The sequence below is a fragment of the Channa argus genome, chromosome 4 (assembly GCF_033026475.1).
Source record: "Channa argus isolate prfri chromosome 4, Channa argus male v1.0, whole genome shotgun sequence".
NCBI lineage: Eukaryota > Metazoa > Chordata > Actinopteri > Anabantiformes > Channidae > Channa > Channa argus.
The window spans coordinates 18,521,672-18,536,742 of NC_090200.1; the positions used below are offsets into that span (position 1 = coordinate 18,521,672).

Here is a 15,071-nt window from a genome sequence, read left to right on the forward strand (position 1 = left end):
AAACTGGCCACTTCAAAGACCACTGGGCTGCATGCTTTTACATCATCCTGATTCCACATGTGGCTATTGCTCAACAAGCTGAATCATCAAGGGATTTTAGGCATATAGACTAAATACTACTCTTCTCCTTGTTGCACACATTCACTTAACAAGTTTAATTACTGTTTGTTGAATCATCCACCATGATGACTTAAAGCTAATTATGACAACAGGGGAAAAGTAGCCCTACTGTACCTTTAAATAGTTTGGCTTAATTGCTGGAATTACACTCACCCTTCCATTTCTACATTATAGTAGTTATGAAATAAATATTACTAGATATATTGGACCTCATTATGAAGCTGTTCACACAATTATAGTGCAAAAGATTAAAGGTATCTGTCTCAACAACCAGGACCCTTGGCTCCTAATCTGGACCTGAATAAAGTGGGAACTAGAAAAGGTACAAATTACAATTATGTATCAGTTCTTTGAATTGGTAAAAGAAATAATTTCTGTTAACATTTAGGTGGCTGAAGCTGAATCATTCAGTATAAAGCTAAAAGCATAACTTTATAGCGGAGGTACTTCTTACTAGTGTACTATGTTGTTGTGTAAAAGATACAATTAATTAGATAATTTAATTAGTATCCTGGGCCAATATTGGCAAACAAGTTTACTTAGCATTTTAGCATCGTTTCAGCAAACCGAATAAAAAAAACTGCTGGATTTTGTATCATGTTTTATAACTTGAAATGATGTGGTGCTGTGTTGTTTGGTTGGAATGATAAAATGGTTTGATTTAGCTGAATGAAATTCCGTCTGGCGTCTGCACCAGAAAAAACGGATGAGGCTCATAAGTACACTGTATGAAACTGGAATATTTATAACTGATGCCAATAGCTAGGGATGCCCCATAAAGTTTTTGGTTCTGAGTCTAATCCTAGTTCTTCAACATTGGGTTTTAGATGATGCCGACTCACATCTGACATATTATCTACATATTTTCCTACTTCATCTGGTGCATTATATTCAGGGGCCACTGGTTTAAAGTTTAACTTTAAAAGCTCAGTTTATTAATTTGATGCTAATGAAATAATATCTGGAAGAAGGGCAAGACAGAAATGGCAAAAGTAAAGATGTTATTACTCTGCTGGATTTTCTGGAAGTAGTGTTACAGAAAGAAGCGTCTTCCCTGACAAGGAATCACAGGTACAGAGAGCATGTAAGCCAAAAAATTCCTGTGATATTTTTTTAGAAGACGCAAACATTTGAGAAACAAGAGCACTAACTACATCACTAAATACTACAATACACAAACGTGTGGGGCTTCCATTGTGTGTCTTAGAATTGGGTATAGTAACTTACAGATTAATGGTATCACTGAAGATGTGATTACTGCTCTATGGCCTTCAGATTGAGAAAAAGAGGAGAACACAGTTAAATATTATGGACTGTTTAAAAACTAGCAGATGTGAAGTGGGACTGATTTCGATTAGTACTCGGGTCTGTTTCACCTCAGTCAGTACTTGCATCTTGAAATGCTACCCAATTACAAACAAATCTCTGTGTATAAATATATACAAGACTCTGGAAGAGTTTGTGTTTTTATATGTTTGTGTGTTGTTTTACCTGTACTGCAGCTGTGTGATCTGCAACAGGGGCTAGCTGGACATATTGCACTTGGATGTCAGGTGGGAGAGTGGAACCTTCGACTGCTGTGGCCCCCCCGTCAGCTGACGCTACCGCTATCAGCTGTGCTCCACGTAGCACCTAGGACAGATAAGGAGGGAGAGGAAAGAGGAACACTGTTAAGCATCAGTGACATTGTCACTCTGCACTAAATTCAACATAAAAGTGTAATAGATCTGAGTGAAACCTCCATCATCATCTTCATTTAGCTGAGTTTAAGAATCAACAATCTTGCTGGCACAGAATTGATCACGCACCACTGGAAACAATAACATAATCAAAACAAACAGAAGAAAGCTTAATTTATGCTCCATCTGACGTGTTTATATTCTTTTACTGATTATAGCCAAAAACAGGTAGCCATCAGTGCGTATAAGCACACCATCGCACAAATGCATCAAGTAACACTGCGGCAAGGAAAAAGTCATGCATCTGAGCGATGTAAATTTTACCACATTTTATCCAAGATGCTGCCAATCCTCAAATCTGTTTTTGCATTGAGTAGGAGTGGAACTTTATGGTTTGTTCGATTCCATTACTTTCGTTTTCTCGGGGTTAACATGATGTGCTACTCAGTATGCAGTTTTATTTGTTTTCACGTAGTAAGTCATATTTAGACAAAGAAAGAAAAGAAATTTGCAGAGGATAATTAGTGAGACATCACAGGGGGATCCTAGTGTCCCACAGAGTAGAAAGTCAGCCGGGCGACATTAGAGCTTGGTGGTTTCGACACACTAATTACAGATCACTGCAGCTAGAGTGTTGTTGGGTATTCCTATAGTTTGTTGAGACTGTTTCTATAGATAGACAGAAACCACAAACACAGAAAATTGTATGTGTGTCTACACGCACGCACTCTCACTCTCTTACACTCACTCTCTCACAAGACACACACGCACACACGCGCACGTGCGCACACACACACACACACACACACACACACACACACACACACACACAGCTGCACTGGGATTAGCAGAGTACTGCTGTTAATTTGGAAAGTGTAACTCCCATGCGACAACAGACATACAAATTAATGTACAATCATCCTGTCAACACAAACACAGAAAGACAGATGGAAGGAAACATTCACTCAACTTTGTTCTTGTGGATATTCGTTTTAATCAAACAGAGGTCAAAGAAACCTGTAGTGTGGCCTACAGCTTTTGGAGAAGTTGGGGGGAGGTGCAATGGTGGAATTGCTGATTTGAAATAAAAGGCATTCCCACATGAAATGACAGCATGAATTGATTTGTTTTTTTTTCCCAGTTTCATAGCTTTTCAGAGCTCAGGCCTCTTCCGTGTCTCCTGTCTGGCAGGTTTCATGTGTATGTCATCTATGTGTGCTTAGCTCTGTGATGGGGCCAAAGTCTCTAGCTCAATCTTCTTTCAGTTCTACATGGTGCTAGGACTGGCTGGGACATGCTTAACAGACATTAAAAAATTTAAGGGAGAATATGCAAGCCTGCAGAAAAACTCAAACCTCACAAACCACAATTACAGATGCTGCTTGTTGCCCACTAACCCTTTAAATCCCAGAGACACAAAGTGTTCTTCCAAACCACACAATGTCCAACTTTTTTTGAAGTTCTCAGTTAGTGACAAGCTTCAAAGTTTCCGGTTCCCGCTACTTTGCCTCATCACCAAAGGGACTTTGCCAATTTTACCAAAAAATCTGCTGCCTCATCACCATAGTGTACCAGTCAGAGCCAGCCCGATGGAAGCCATTAGTGCAAGAGGTCTGTCTGACTCACGCAATCAGACAACCAAGACTTGAAACACAGACATAGATCGGGGCTAGATAAGTTTAGACACTTTAAGCATGAGCTGCTAGAGCTGGGTCAAATGAATCACAGTAGCTGAGGACCAATGTAACATTCCTGATTAATTAGAGTGTTAGCCTGGAGAGTCGATGTAAACAGTAATCAGACAGTTGTTGGAAATGTGTGTATTCACTTTCATGCAAACTGGAAGATTACATAACTTTTGAGTGTGCTCTTATATCACAAGCAAATGTCAAAGTATTTCTTTACACATACAGAATTTTGTTACAGTAGGCATTGTTCCACAGAGACTAAATCCATATTAACTGCCCTCAGTCAGTCGTTTATTTATGAACAGTGAGAAACCAAACACACAACCAGAACAAGTTTGAGTGTTCTTTGTGGCAGTCATCCATATAGATGCATCCTTATCTTCATATTATTCATATTTCATCATGTTGTTATTAGGAATCAAACATGGTTTCTGCAAAATGCTCATGCATCTGCTGTCCTATGTACAGTATGTGCATGTAAAGCAAGAGGATTGGCTGTGCTGTCCAACTTGTGTATCTAAACGTACAATTACCAAGGTTCAAGGGAAGATATGGTTGACAATTGAAATCATAAACACTTGTCTCACTCAATTAGATCCTTAACCTTCATTTGAGAGCAGTTTAAATTCTCAGCTGTGAGGAGCAGCACACAGAGTCTCACACGAGCATTTACAGAGTTGGAACGGTGTGTGAGATCTCTGCAGCGATTACACAGGAACTTCTCGGCTCCACATCCTGTCCCACGACTCACTTTGTCAGAACCAATCGTATCCACTATTTGGGTGAAATATTGTCACGCTTTGCTTTAAAGTATGAGTCAGTCATGAACAATCAAAAACTAAACAGTATAAGCTCAAGAGATTTACAACAGCTTCACAGAAGCTGCCTAGAAAGTATAGTAGGAAAGTACAGCCCTATAGCATAAATTATGCACTTTTGTCTAGGATTAGTTCAATGAGTGAAGTTCATTTTAAAAACTTGACAATTACCTCTCATCAAGCTTATAAGACATAATTCACATTGAACGTGATGCCAATCATGGAAAAACAAAAATAACTATGACTCTGTATCAGGGAAAACTATTAGAAAACTATTCTGCTTTACTGAGTCAACAAGTTAAAATTGTTTAAAGAAACTAATACACAACAAGGTAAAAAACATTTAAAGTTTTTTGAAATGGACAAGTCCCTGAGCACTGGCAAAACTAATAGTCTTGCCCTGATTGCCTAACTGTATCTGTGTGAAACTAAGAGCTGGGATGACTCACTTAAAATGTTGCCAAATATATTACATTTGACATAGTGAGCTCAATTTGTCAGAAACAGGGGCCATCAGCATAACTTAAGTGTATTAGTTACTGCTGACCCCAAGGTTTCAGGGATTGGAGGCATTAAATAATCAGCACTTGTTGGCTGGCTGGAGATGGCTGGCTGGCTAGCCTCGTAAAGCAAAGGAAATAAATAGGGTTAAAGGACCAAAGTAGTGAAGCACATTACAGAGAAACAAACAAGACCCATCTTAAAATCTCTGCAGGCTTTGCTAGTTGCCATGGCCTTGAGAAAAAAAGGAACAAAAAAATAAATAAATCTTTAACTGATGCCGTAATGCTTTCAGTAATGGATCCAGGACACTAAAGAAATACAGCAATGGGAAAGAAAATACAAAAATATGAGTAACAACGGCAGCTTAATGCAAGAAACATTCAAGATTCCAATACTAAAAGACAATTACCAACTGGAAAGAATTGTTTTTTAACATAGCCCGTATCTCTACTTTTCAGAGGATTTTTAAAGCATACTTTTCCCCTTTAATTTCATATGGAACTAGTTATACTTGAATAATGAAGGCTTTCAGAAAATATGGGTTGTTCAGAAAGACAACAATGCCTCCGAATACCCTTCACTATGTTGACTAACAGTTTCAGAGTAATGCATCAATTTTAGTGACTTGCTTCCACAATGAACATACTTAGTGCAGGCTGGCATCAATTCCCAAGCTCACAGGAGGTCTCAGTTGAACTCAGCTGTGAATCAGATGATGCTATGAGTCACCCACTAAGTGTGCATGTGTATGTTTGTGTCTGAGTTTGTTTTTAAAGATTTTGCTTAACCCACACAATAATCAAAGTATGCTGGAATCCCCCATAACACAAGATCCTCTTTTTGAGGAAATAAAAACCTATACACATAAGACAGTTTTTTCTGAGGTCAAAGAAAAGAGAGCCACACAAATCTGGTTCCTATTACTCCCAGCAGATCTGTATATTTAAACAAAAAAAACAAAAACAGGGAAATGAAAAAAGAAACATTTGGACTTCAGAGTGCCTGGAACTTCCTCTCAGCTTCACAGCCGTCAACAATATCTGCAACTGCCAACCCTGGACAGATGTCCAGGCAGAAACACTAACTCTGGGTGGAACTTGGAGTGTAATGGGAGTGGACGAGTGGAGACTAAGGCCTGGCTGTGACTTGGCTGTAAAAGTGCCCATAGAAACAATGTTCTGAACATTTGTTTGGAGGAGACTGTGAACAACAGACTTTTGACCACTTATAGTATGTATCCATGGACAGAGATTTCACTTATATCCATCTCCTGTCAATAAATTACACTTTTAAACATTGTTCAATAAATTGTATGTCTTGTGAGACACTTGGCCTTCTAACCTGGCCCGCTGCTTCACATCTCCACCCACACACTGACACTGTTTCTAGACCAAAGCTCAACACCTGCATCTAATCAAACCCTCCCTTGCATCCTTTGCTCTGCAACTCCCACCAGCAGACTCGGAGTCAGATTCACATAGTCTATGGCAAAACCAGCTTGACTTAAATTCTGATCCAGAACCAGCAAATCAAAAGGGGCTGATGACAAATATAACAGCTGTAATTAAGCGTCAGGCCTCTTAAAAATAAAAAGGAAGAAAATTCCACTAAGTTTTTCTCTGTTCTCTAGCACAAGTCCAAACTGGGTTTGCCTAACAACGAAGGCATTTTTACAATGTTGGTAAATTTCATGATTTAGGATGATGACTTTATCATGTTTCCAATTATTCTGTGTATATCAATGGAGCCAGAGGAGATGATATACAAAGGTTCTAAAACTCAACTAACAAAATATCACACTGCAAAAAATAAGTATCTTAAAAAGTCCTTCAATGTAGTATTGAGTCACAATTAACAAATGTCCATTGAAGGAGGCCAAAACATATATTCAATTAAATCTCATCCACATGACATAAATGGAAAGTTACTGGTACTTGCCATTAGATATCAAATACCAATAAAAATTATTTGGACTAAAGCTGTCTAAATGACCTGGTAACAAACATTTAAGTAGTACACAAACACCCAAACAACCTCTCTTGAAGAGGATTTATTGGGTCCTGCATCTTTAATTCACAGCAGACAAACATCCAACAACTTCAAATCTCAGACCTGTTTTGAAGGAAATCTGTTATGTTACATCAGTCTGTAGCACACTACAACCTTTAACTCACTGACCCATAACATATTTTAGATACAATGACTTTTACTGCTGCCTGTACATCTGCCAGCACTAGTAAAAAAAGAATCAAAACAAACCATTCAGAGAAATCCATCATGTATCAATATCAACCTTCTGTTTTGTTCTTTCTCTGGCAAATTATTTATTATTGTCAAATAGTAATGGTAATAAATTTGATTACATTTTTTGTAAGAATTTTTTTCTTTCTGCATCTGTGTTATCTTATCTAAGCTGTCATGCTATGACTATTAGAAAAAACACTGCTAGTTTATTTAATGGTATTTGCTGCCCTCCCCCCAAAACAGAAAAAAAAACATAAATATATTTTAAAAAACTAATCATGCTCTACACAGAATAATTTGAAAGGCATAGCTTTCAGCAAGGGGTACATATCCCCAGTGTGATATCAAAGAGGGCGCAGCTTCAACACGCCTGGCACACCAGGTAAGATTGAAAATTCTGAATAACTTTAAAACACAGCAGCAACGTGTTTGCTATCATCTTTATCCACCCCAAAGTTAACTGTTTTGTTTTCCATCGTACCAGGACTTTAATGGATACACTTTTTTCTCAATATGACTCTAATGTGTACTAAACTACGTGATCAAGATATTTACTAAGAAAATGTACCACTTTGACCTGGTTATGATCACCATGAGCCTCACTATGTAAATCTGTCAAGTAAACTGACTGTGTTGTCCCTGTCAGGTTCCTGCTGTTGTTAAAACTGATGGATGATGGAGCACTCCAGGCCAGAGACTTCTGCACCAGGCCTGTACTAAGGGTGAGTCATACTGAAATATCTGAAACATCTGGTCCCTCTTACTTAAACAGCTAGCAACCCTGGGATCTGCCCACAAAGACAAAAGAAAACACTGGTAGTACCCTCCTCTGCACTGCTTTAAAAAAAAAAAGAGTAAAGAACACACACATACACACACCCACAGACACATTTAGAGGAAGGATTTTCCGATCTGTGGCCCTTTATCTCTAGGCCCCGATGCCACAAGGGCACAAACCCGACCAATAACCCTTTGAAATGATATCCACCACTAGACCTCTAAATCCTTCAATGCTTGTGTACATCCTACTTATATTAAACATTGGTCATAAAACATCTTGTTTGTATCATTTCATCTCATTTTCACCCTCCCCTGACAATGATAATAACAGGAATCTGAACAACCGTTACGCACTAGAAACAACATTTTTGGGCAGAGAGAGAGGACAACCGAGTAACTCGGCTCTTGAACTAGCAGCTTGAATCCAGCACAAATCACACACGGGTTCTGTGAGGTTAACTGTACAGATTGTTCAAGCATCTGATTGTGTGTAGAAGTGACACATACAATAAATACTGTTCAATAATGCCAGACATTTACCAAACATTTACCAAATACTGACAGCAGACATTGGAAAGGGATGATGCTTTTGGCACAAATGTAAGAAGATTAACACTTCCAGTGCAATACGAGTTTGGAGGTCAAAATGCAATAATTCTAATTCTAATCTGTTCCATTTGTTACCTTACTTCATTGTCTTTCCCTGTTCCCTTTTATCAAGTAATGTACATTTTCCTTACTCTCTCTGCAACATTACTCTGACACAAAAGGTTATGCCTGTACTTTTGCTGGTGCTAGACTTGTTCTGAGTTCTGTGTTTACTGGACAGCCTGGAGGGACCAGTGCTGAGCTGGACTCTGTGCCGTGACCCAGTTCCCACAATGACCATGAACAATGCCGTTTGGGAGGACCGAACAGATGCTCAGTAACACGTGCTGACAGGAAAAGATGGCAGAGGTTCAACTATGAGGCAAGCGAGGTGAGGGTGAACAAGTTTAGCCTCTTGACAATCATGTCTAAAGCCCCCAGTGGGCAACATTCAGACCTATCATCGGCAAATAACTGACAGTCAGTGAGTTTGATAAAGCTTTATTTCTATCTCTTGAGAGGTACTAGATTGTTCAGGCTGACATGCAATGGGTTTAAAGCTATCTTACTGAAAGACTTTTCTAAAACCTGCACACAGCATTTGCTGGTCCTCGGGACGTTATATGGTTGGATTTTTTTTCTCTTACTTTGCAAATTCTCAATTTTGCAAATGAAAGCAACAGCAAAGATGGGTAAGAGAAAAAAGACCCTTTGCAGAAATAGTATTTTCCTGAGCTTGCAGAGGCCCCTTCTCTTTTCATGTGGCACTTGGTACCAAGCATTTGATTAACAATGTTTTATGCTGATTCACAGCTCACGTGTCAAATTCAATCATGAATGTGACAAAACAGCTCTTCCAGACAGTCTCACTTTTGGCTTTCCTGTCCTCATCTTTTTTCAATCTTCCCTCCTCCTTATCAGTCACTCCTTTCATCTTTCAATCCTCCATTTGGTCTGCACAGCACACAGAGAAAGGGGTGCTAGATAAGAGGCTATGACAGAGAAGGAGTGCAGTAAAAGAGTAGTTATTTAATAGTTTCATGAGTCTGCTATCTTTTCTGTCTCCATGAGAGGATTTTTATTGGCCACCATTGACCTTTGGATTCAGTTTTGCTCAGGCTTTCAACTGGCAAAGTTTTGGGATCAGCTGGCATTGACTGACATAAAAGTGGAAACACAAACATCTGCAGCCAAACTAGACAGATTTGATGTGTACATGAGGAGTTCGACAAATGTAGAAATAAAGTGAATATTAAGAGGCAGTAAATCTCCTGTGGTAATATAGAGAATGAAGAGTAGCAAGAAAGCAGACAGAGACGTCATTCTGCTGCCCTCTCCATGCTCTTACAACAGCCCCACACCCTACTACTTATCTCTTGCTGAAAAAGCAACAGTAATCAAGTATGCATGGTACTAATAGGCTGTGAGCAACATAAGGAAGACCAGGGATGAGAAGTGATTGCATAACATATAACTTTCTTGATCAAATTATCACACAGGGGAAAATCTATTTTTCAAATGCAGTTTTGTCCGTGCATAGCTACTTGTGTTAATAATTGCATGACAACACATACTGCATCAACACCCAATAAAATCACCCACCGTGATTTTATTCTCAAGTCAAAAATGTAATACATGAGAAAATGAATCGCTTCTGAAAACAGTAAAAGTACATGTGCATGTGCATTATGAAAACAGTATGAAGCTGGCGTGTAGAGAATATTAGGCCCTGCCTCATTAACAGTAAACAAAACTGAAACAACTCGCGAAACTAGAATGGTGCACCAATTTTTGTTTTGCATCATAGTTGTTCTTGTTGAGAAAACTAGTATTTGTTCTATGAACAGAAAGGTTTTATTGTACACTGTAAAATTACTGATTGGAGGGGGGGCTTACATTATGTGTTATTTATTAAAAATAAACAACCAGAAAGATTGATTTGGCATGTGCTCAATAAATTAAATGATCCATTAACCACGCCAATCCCCGGTGGAGTGGGAATGAAATCAGCGGAGGGAATCACTAAACTGCTTCCAGAACAAAGGCCAGAATAATACTCATCTTCTCAGTGCAACTTGAGTAACATTAATCAATTTGCAATCTGTGTCCAGTAAACAAAAGATGATTCCATCTGATTGTGGCCAGACATAATGGACATGACAGCTCCAAACATAACTGAGGGGGGGAAAAAAAGGAAATCAGGTCACTTTAAAATGCTGAATCTGATCATCTCAATAGGACAAATGCTGCTGATGGATGCAGCAAACAAGGAAAACATGCACAAGAATTAAGACAGCCCTTAAGCACAGAGTGCAATAAAATCTGTGTGAAGCTCTTAAAACTTTAAATACCACATTTTTTTTTTTATTTCCCTATTTTTGTACCGGATCTAAATGCAGCCAAGATTCAACCTAAGAGTATAAACATCCGTCTAATAATATTGCACAGAGTAACTGAAAGTGCCAGGTGTCCTTTAAAAGACAGGTGTAGCCACAGCACAGGGAAGACTGATAGGGCTCAGACTGAAATAAAGAGAAAGACCGCACGATACTGCACATGCTAAGTTGCACTAACGTCAATATTCTGCTAGAGAAACATAGCTTATAGCTTGGCACATAGTTTATTTGATGTAGGTTTCTCTGTAAACACACAAATTACATGTTTAAGAAAGCACACATCAGGATGCAGTCAGATCTTTGTTTGACGTTTTTAACAAATTCTGGTCCAAGATACACTTCACCAATAATGATAATAACAATGTCATTCATATGCATCTATATCAGGTCAAAGAGATTTATCTCATTAAACAAGGGTTATCCTCTGAACGCCTCTATGGTCTTTCTGGGATTCATTTGATTTAAAAACTGACCAAACATTTGCCTGTCCTCTGCTCCATAACAATGTGAGAACATACAAGTGAGTAAAAGCTGCCACTGTAGTGTACCACCGTTTGTGTGTGAAAAGCTCGACCTGAACACATGAGATTTGAAGACAAATTCACTGAGTTTGTTTTGGCATTGCACTATTATCTACACTACAGACACCATCAAAGAATGGGCTTAAAAAGAAAGGGAAAATAAAATAAAAGTGCTTTTTATTGGACTAGGCTCCCAGACACTGCCAAGGGAATAGAAGCCTTTGTGCAGTGTTTAGTTCTTGCATCCTGAGATACTTTGGTGTCTATCTACAAAGAACTAATGCTTATACAGTCCACACTGTAGTTTCAAATACCGTGTTCAGTAATGTGTGCTGTGTATGACATAATATATATACCTTTTCAAACAGTCCAAAAAAGCATAAGGACTTTTGCAAAACAGTTGCTGGAAATGTGTGTTGTGGTGCAAAATCTAAACCAAACTGTGACAAAAACTTGTTCCAAGACTCTAGAGAGACAGAGGAATGCTGCTGTCAGGCTCAGTGACTGGGTCACATAAGGACACAAACATGCATGTGTGTTTATAATTGTGTGAGAGAGAGTGAATACAAAGATGTGTGGTGACTACCTCAATCAATTGAAAACACACACAGAGACAAACAGCCAATAAAACAGGAACAAAAAACCCTCATATAAAGCAGATGCATTTACACATCACAAACGTGCTTGTACCCAGATAGCCAATGGTGCCTTGAACCTATGAGCAAACTGGATGATTGAGATCTTAATCATACTATAAAATGAAGAGCTGAGCAGCCGAAAGCACATGGGACCAGTTGCTGGGTGGCTTATAACTCCTTCTTCACCACAAATTTTGGCATATTACTCGACATCGAATGGGTGATGATTGTCTTTTCAAGTTCGCTGTTGGAGGTCCACTAACTCCTTACAAAGCAATGCTACAATAATCACTATTGTGTAGCTATTGAATGTCTACTTGCATTACAGTCCAAACCCTCTAATATCCCCGTTTTGGCATCATATTAATGAATAAATCTCCTTTTACAGTATTTGGGAAGCCCTAAACCCTTTAGTGGCCCAATAACCAACCTAAATCTTTATGCTCTAAAACAATATTGGTAGGGTGTACTTCAAAAGTTAGTCATGAATAGTGTAGCTACTCTTAGGTAGTGTTGTGGAATTCACGGCCTAAATATAAATGTGTAACTTATTAGTAATAACCCCAGTAGTTATTATCTGTTGCCTCCTTTCACATTTTAGCAAGATTAAAAATATGTTATGGGCTGTTATATAAAGACACCTGTTGTTTAACCATCAGACAGGCAGCATGAGAAAGAACTTCTTTTCCTAAAGCCCAACTTCTAGACCAACATGATGAACTCATGAATGTAAAATTATGTGTTGGTCTTCAGGCGTCCACATGTGACCCGCAATGGTCATACACAGGCCGGCTTTGATCAAGACTCGCTTGGATGTCAGAGGAAAGAACAGAGAAACAGGAAGGGCCTTGGGTTCAACCCATCCAAGACGGAGATAGAGCAGGGGAGAGGGATAAACAAAGACACAGACACTGGCAGGACACAAAGAAAATCTAAGTGTGTGTGTGTGTGTGTGTGTGTGTGTGTGTGTGTAGGTGTGAGTCTATTTTTCCAGTTATTTCCAACAGTTCTTTAAGTAATTTGCTATTGAGAAATGCTGATTAGGTTTGTCGGGATGTACTTGACACAACACAAAGGCAAACTTTATCAGTTTAGTAAATTTATGTTACCTGGTCAGTCAAAGATCCCATTAGAATAACCCAAAACATTACTGCATTAGCTTGTAACAAGCTTCTGTGCTCTAAATTACGACTGAAAAACTTTTACTGGGCATTGCATCCTGAGCAAATTAGGTTGGTTTTGATTCCAAATTTCACTTAACGACCACAATTTAAACATGTATGTAGTTTTGTGTGTGAAGGGAAGAGACGTCCTTATCAATACATCCCTTCTGTTGGATTTATTCCACCCTTCCATTCTATACATCCTGTCTAGTAATCTTCAAAACAAAAAGGACCATTGGCATATGTTGAATATTTGCAAGATTAATGTGATCAACATATATGCTGGATTAGTAAAATATTCAACAAAATATTCCTGTCACAGCCAAACCCAAAAAAACTAACAAACAAACAAACAAAAAAAACAATAGAAGGTGAGGTGACATCACTGGACACATAAAAAAGAAACGTTCATTAAATTAAAATTTGAAAAATGCAAACATTTAGTGTCTGCCAGTCCCGGTCACATGAAAAAAAAAAATCACAAACATGGCTAAGGGCTGTTGTGCAGCAACAGCACAAAGAAATCCAGCAAAAAAATCCAAACACATCTTTGTAGGATAAAAAATGAAGGTTATAATATATGCCTCTCTTCATAACATGAGTTTAGTCTAATAACTTGAAAATCTTTGTGATAAAACGTTAAAATAAAATAAAAATTTGATAAAATTAAGTTTCTTGACATTATGTGGTAAAAAAAAATCCTTGAATGCCATTGGTCTGGTAAGAGACTTAAAGCACTGACCATTTCAAAACTGACATCTTGCACCAACTTCCTACCTTTAGTTTGAAGCCAAAAGAGTTTGAGTAAATAAAGCTCAGTTCTGTTATTCAAAGATTTTATAACAGATTTGCACATTATATCATACAACACTAACTGGCAATGTGTTCCTACCTGCCCATCCTGACCAACATGCACCTGGTGGATCTGGAGATTTCCCTGAAAAAGAGAAATGGCATGTCATGACATACTGTATATCTGCTGCCATAAAAAGGTCTTGCCTACTTCTTGTCTTCCTTTTAATTTCAACTTGCCATGAATGCCAACACTTGAGTTGTCACAGGCCACAAGAAGTGCTAAACTGAATTACTCCCTTTTTCCGTTGATATGTTAAGCATGGCAATATCAGAAAGTGTCTAAACTGTTTCCACAGTGGAGTATTTAGACATGATGCAATAAGAATGAGAAGAGGACGCAATGACGCAATGTCATTGTATTTTACATCAACAAAACTAATTTCTGGCTACATCAAGATTCTTCAAAACAAAAACAGAAACACAATCACACACATGCAGGCACACAAGCACTGTAGTCTCCATCAAAATGCAATGAACATTATAAAATCTCTGAATAGCCACAGTTATAATAACATGACCACATGAAATAGGATATTACACAAGCCATATTTAAACTCAGCTGTCTTGTTTGCTAATTGTACACCATGTATGTATGCAGTGGTGTCTGAGCTGCCATATGGACACAGTGCAGCGTAATCTCTCAAACAGCTCATTTCCTTTTCAAGCACACTGAAATCAGTGTCTTTGATGAAAGGGGCCCGTTCCTAATGAAAACATATTTTGTGAGTGGCAGTTGGGAGAAGTGGGACTTTGTTGCTAAGCTTTGAACTCTAAAAAACAAACAATATCATAGAATAGGAAGGAGAGAGGAGAAAAAATCTGGCTTTGGCCACAAAGAGCAGGAAAAGCTTTAGAGCTTTTCTGCATCCTAATCACTTTGTCTCTCTCACTCAATCATGCATTTCTTCCCCTGAGTGTCCTTCAGGAAAAAAAAAACTGTCAAGGTGTCAACTGGTTTTGCACAAAACCCAAGCTTCATGCATGTCTGGCACATATAATATACAATATGTGATTACATGTGTATGTGTGTACACAGCCTGGAGCCCTGAAATAAATCTGTCTCCCACATCCTCAAAA

General features: G+C 38.4%; 1 protein-coding gene across 3 annotated transcripts in view; it reads right to left on the minus strand.

The window, feature by feature from the left end:
- banp (BTG3 associated nuclear protein) overlaps positions 1 to 15,071 on the minus strand; it is a 31,944-nt gene that overhangs the window by 3,599 nt on the left and 13,274 nt on the right. For 2 of the 3 annotated variants that reach the window (XM_067503027.1, XM_067503026.1), the window contains exons 11-12: positions 14,032 to 14,076; positions 1,612 to 1,752 (exon numbers count right to left, since the gene is read on the minus strand). In XM_067503027.1, coding sequence (XP_067359128.1) covers positions 1,612 to 1,752; positions 14,032 to 14,076 — 186 coding nt within the window. Of the gene's footprint in view, positions 1 to 1,347; positions 1,390 to 1,611; positions 1,753 to 14,031; positions 14,077 to 15,071 lie in introns of all 3 variants that reach the window. The other variant, XM_067503029.1, reaches the window with a different exon arrangement.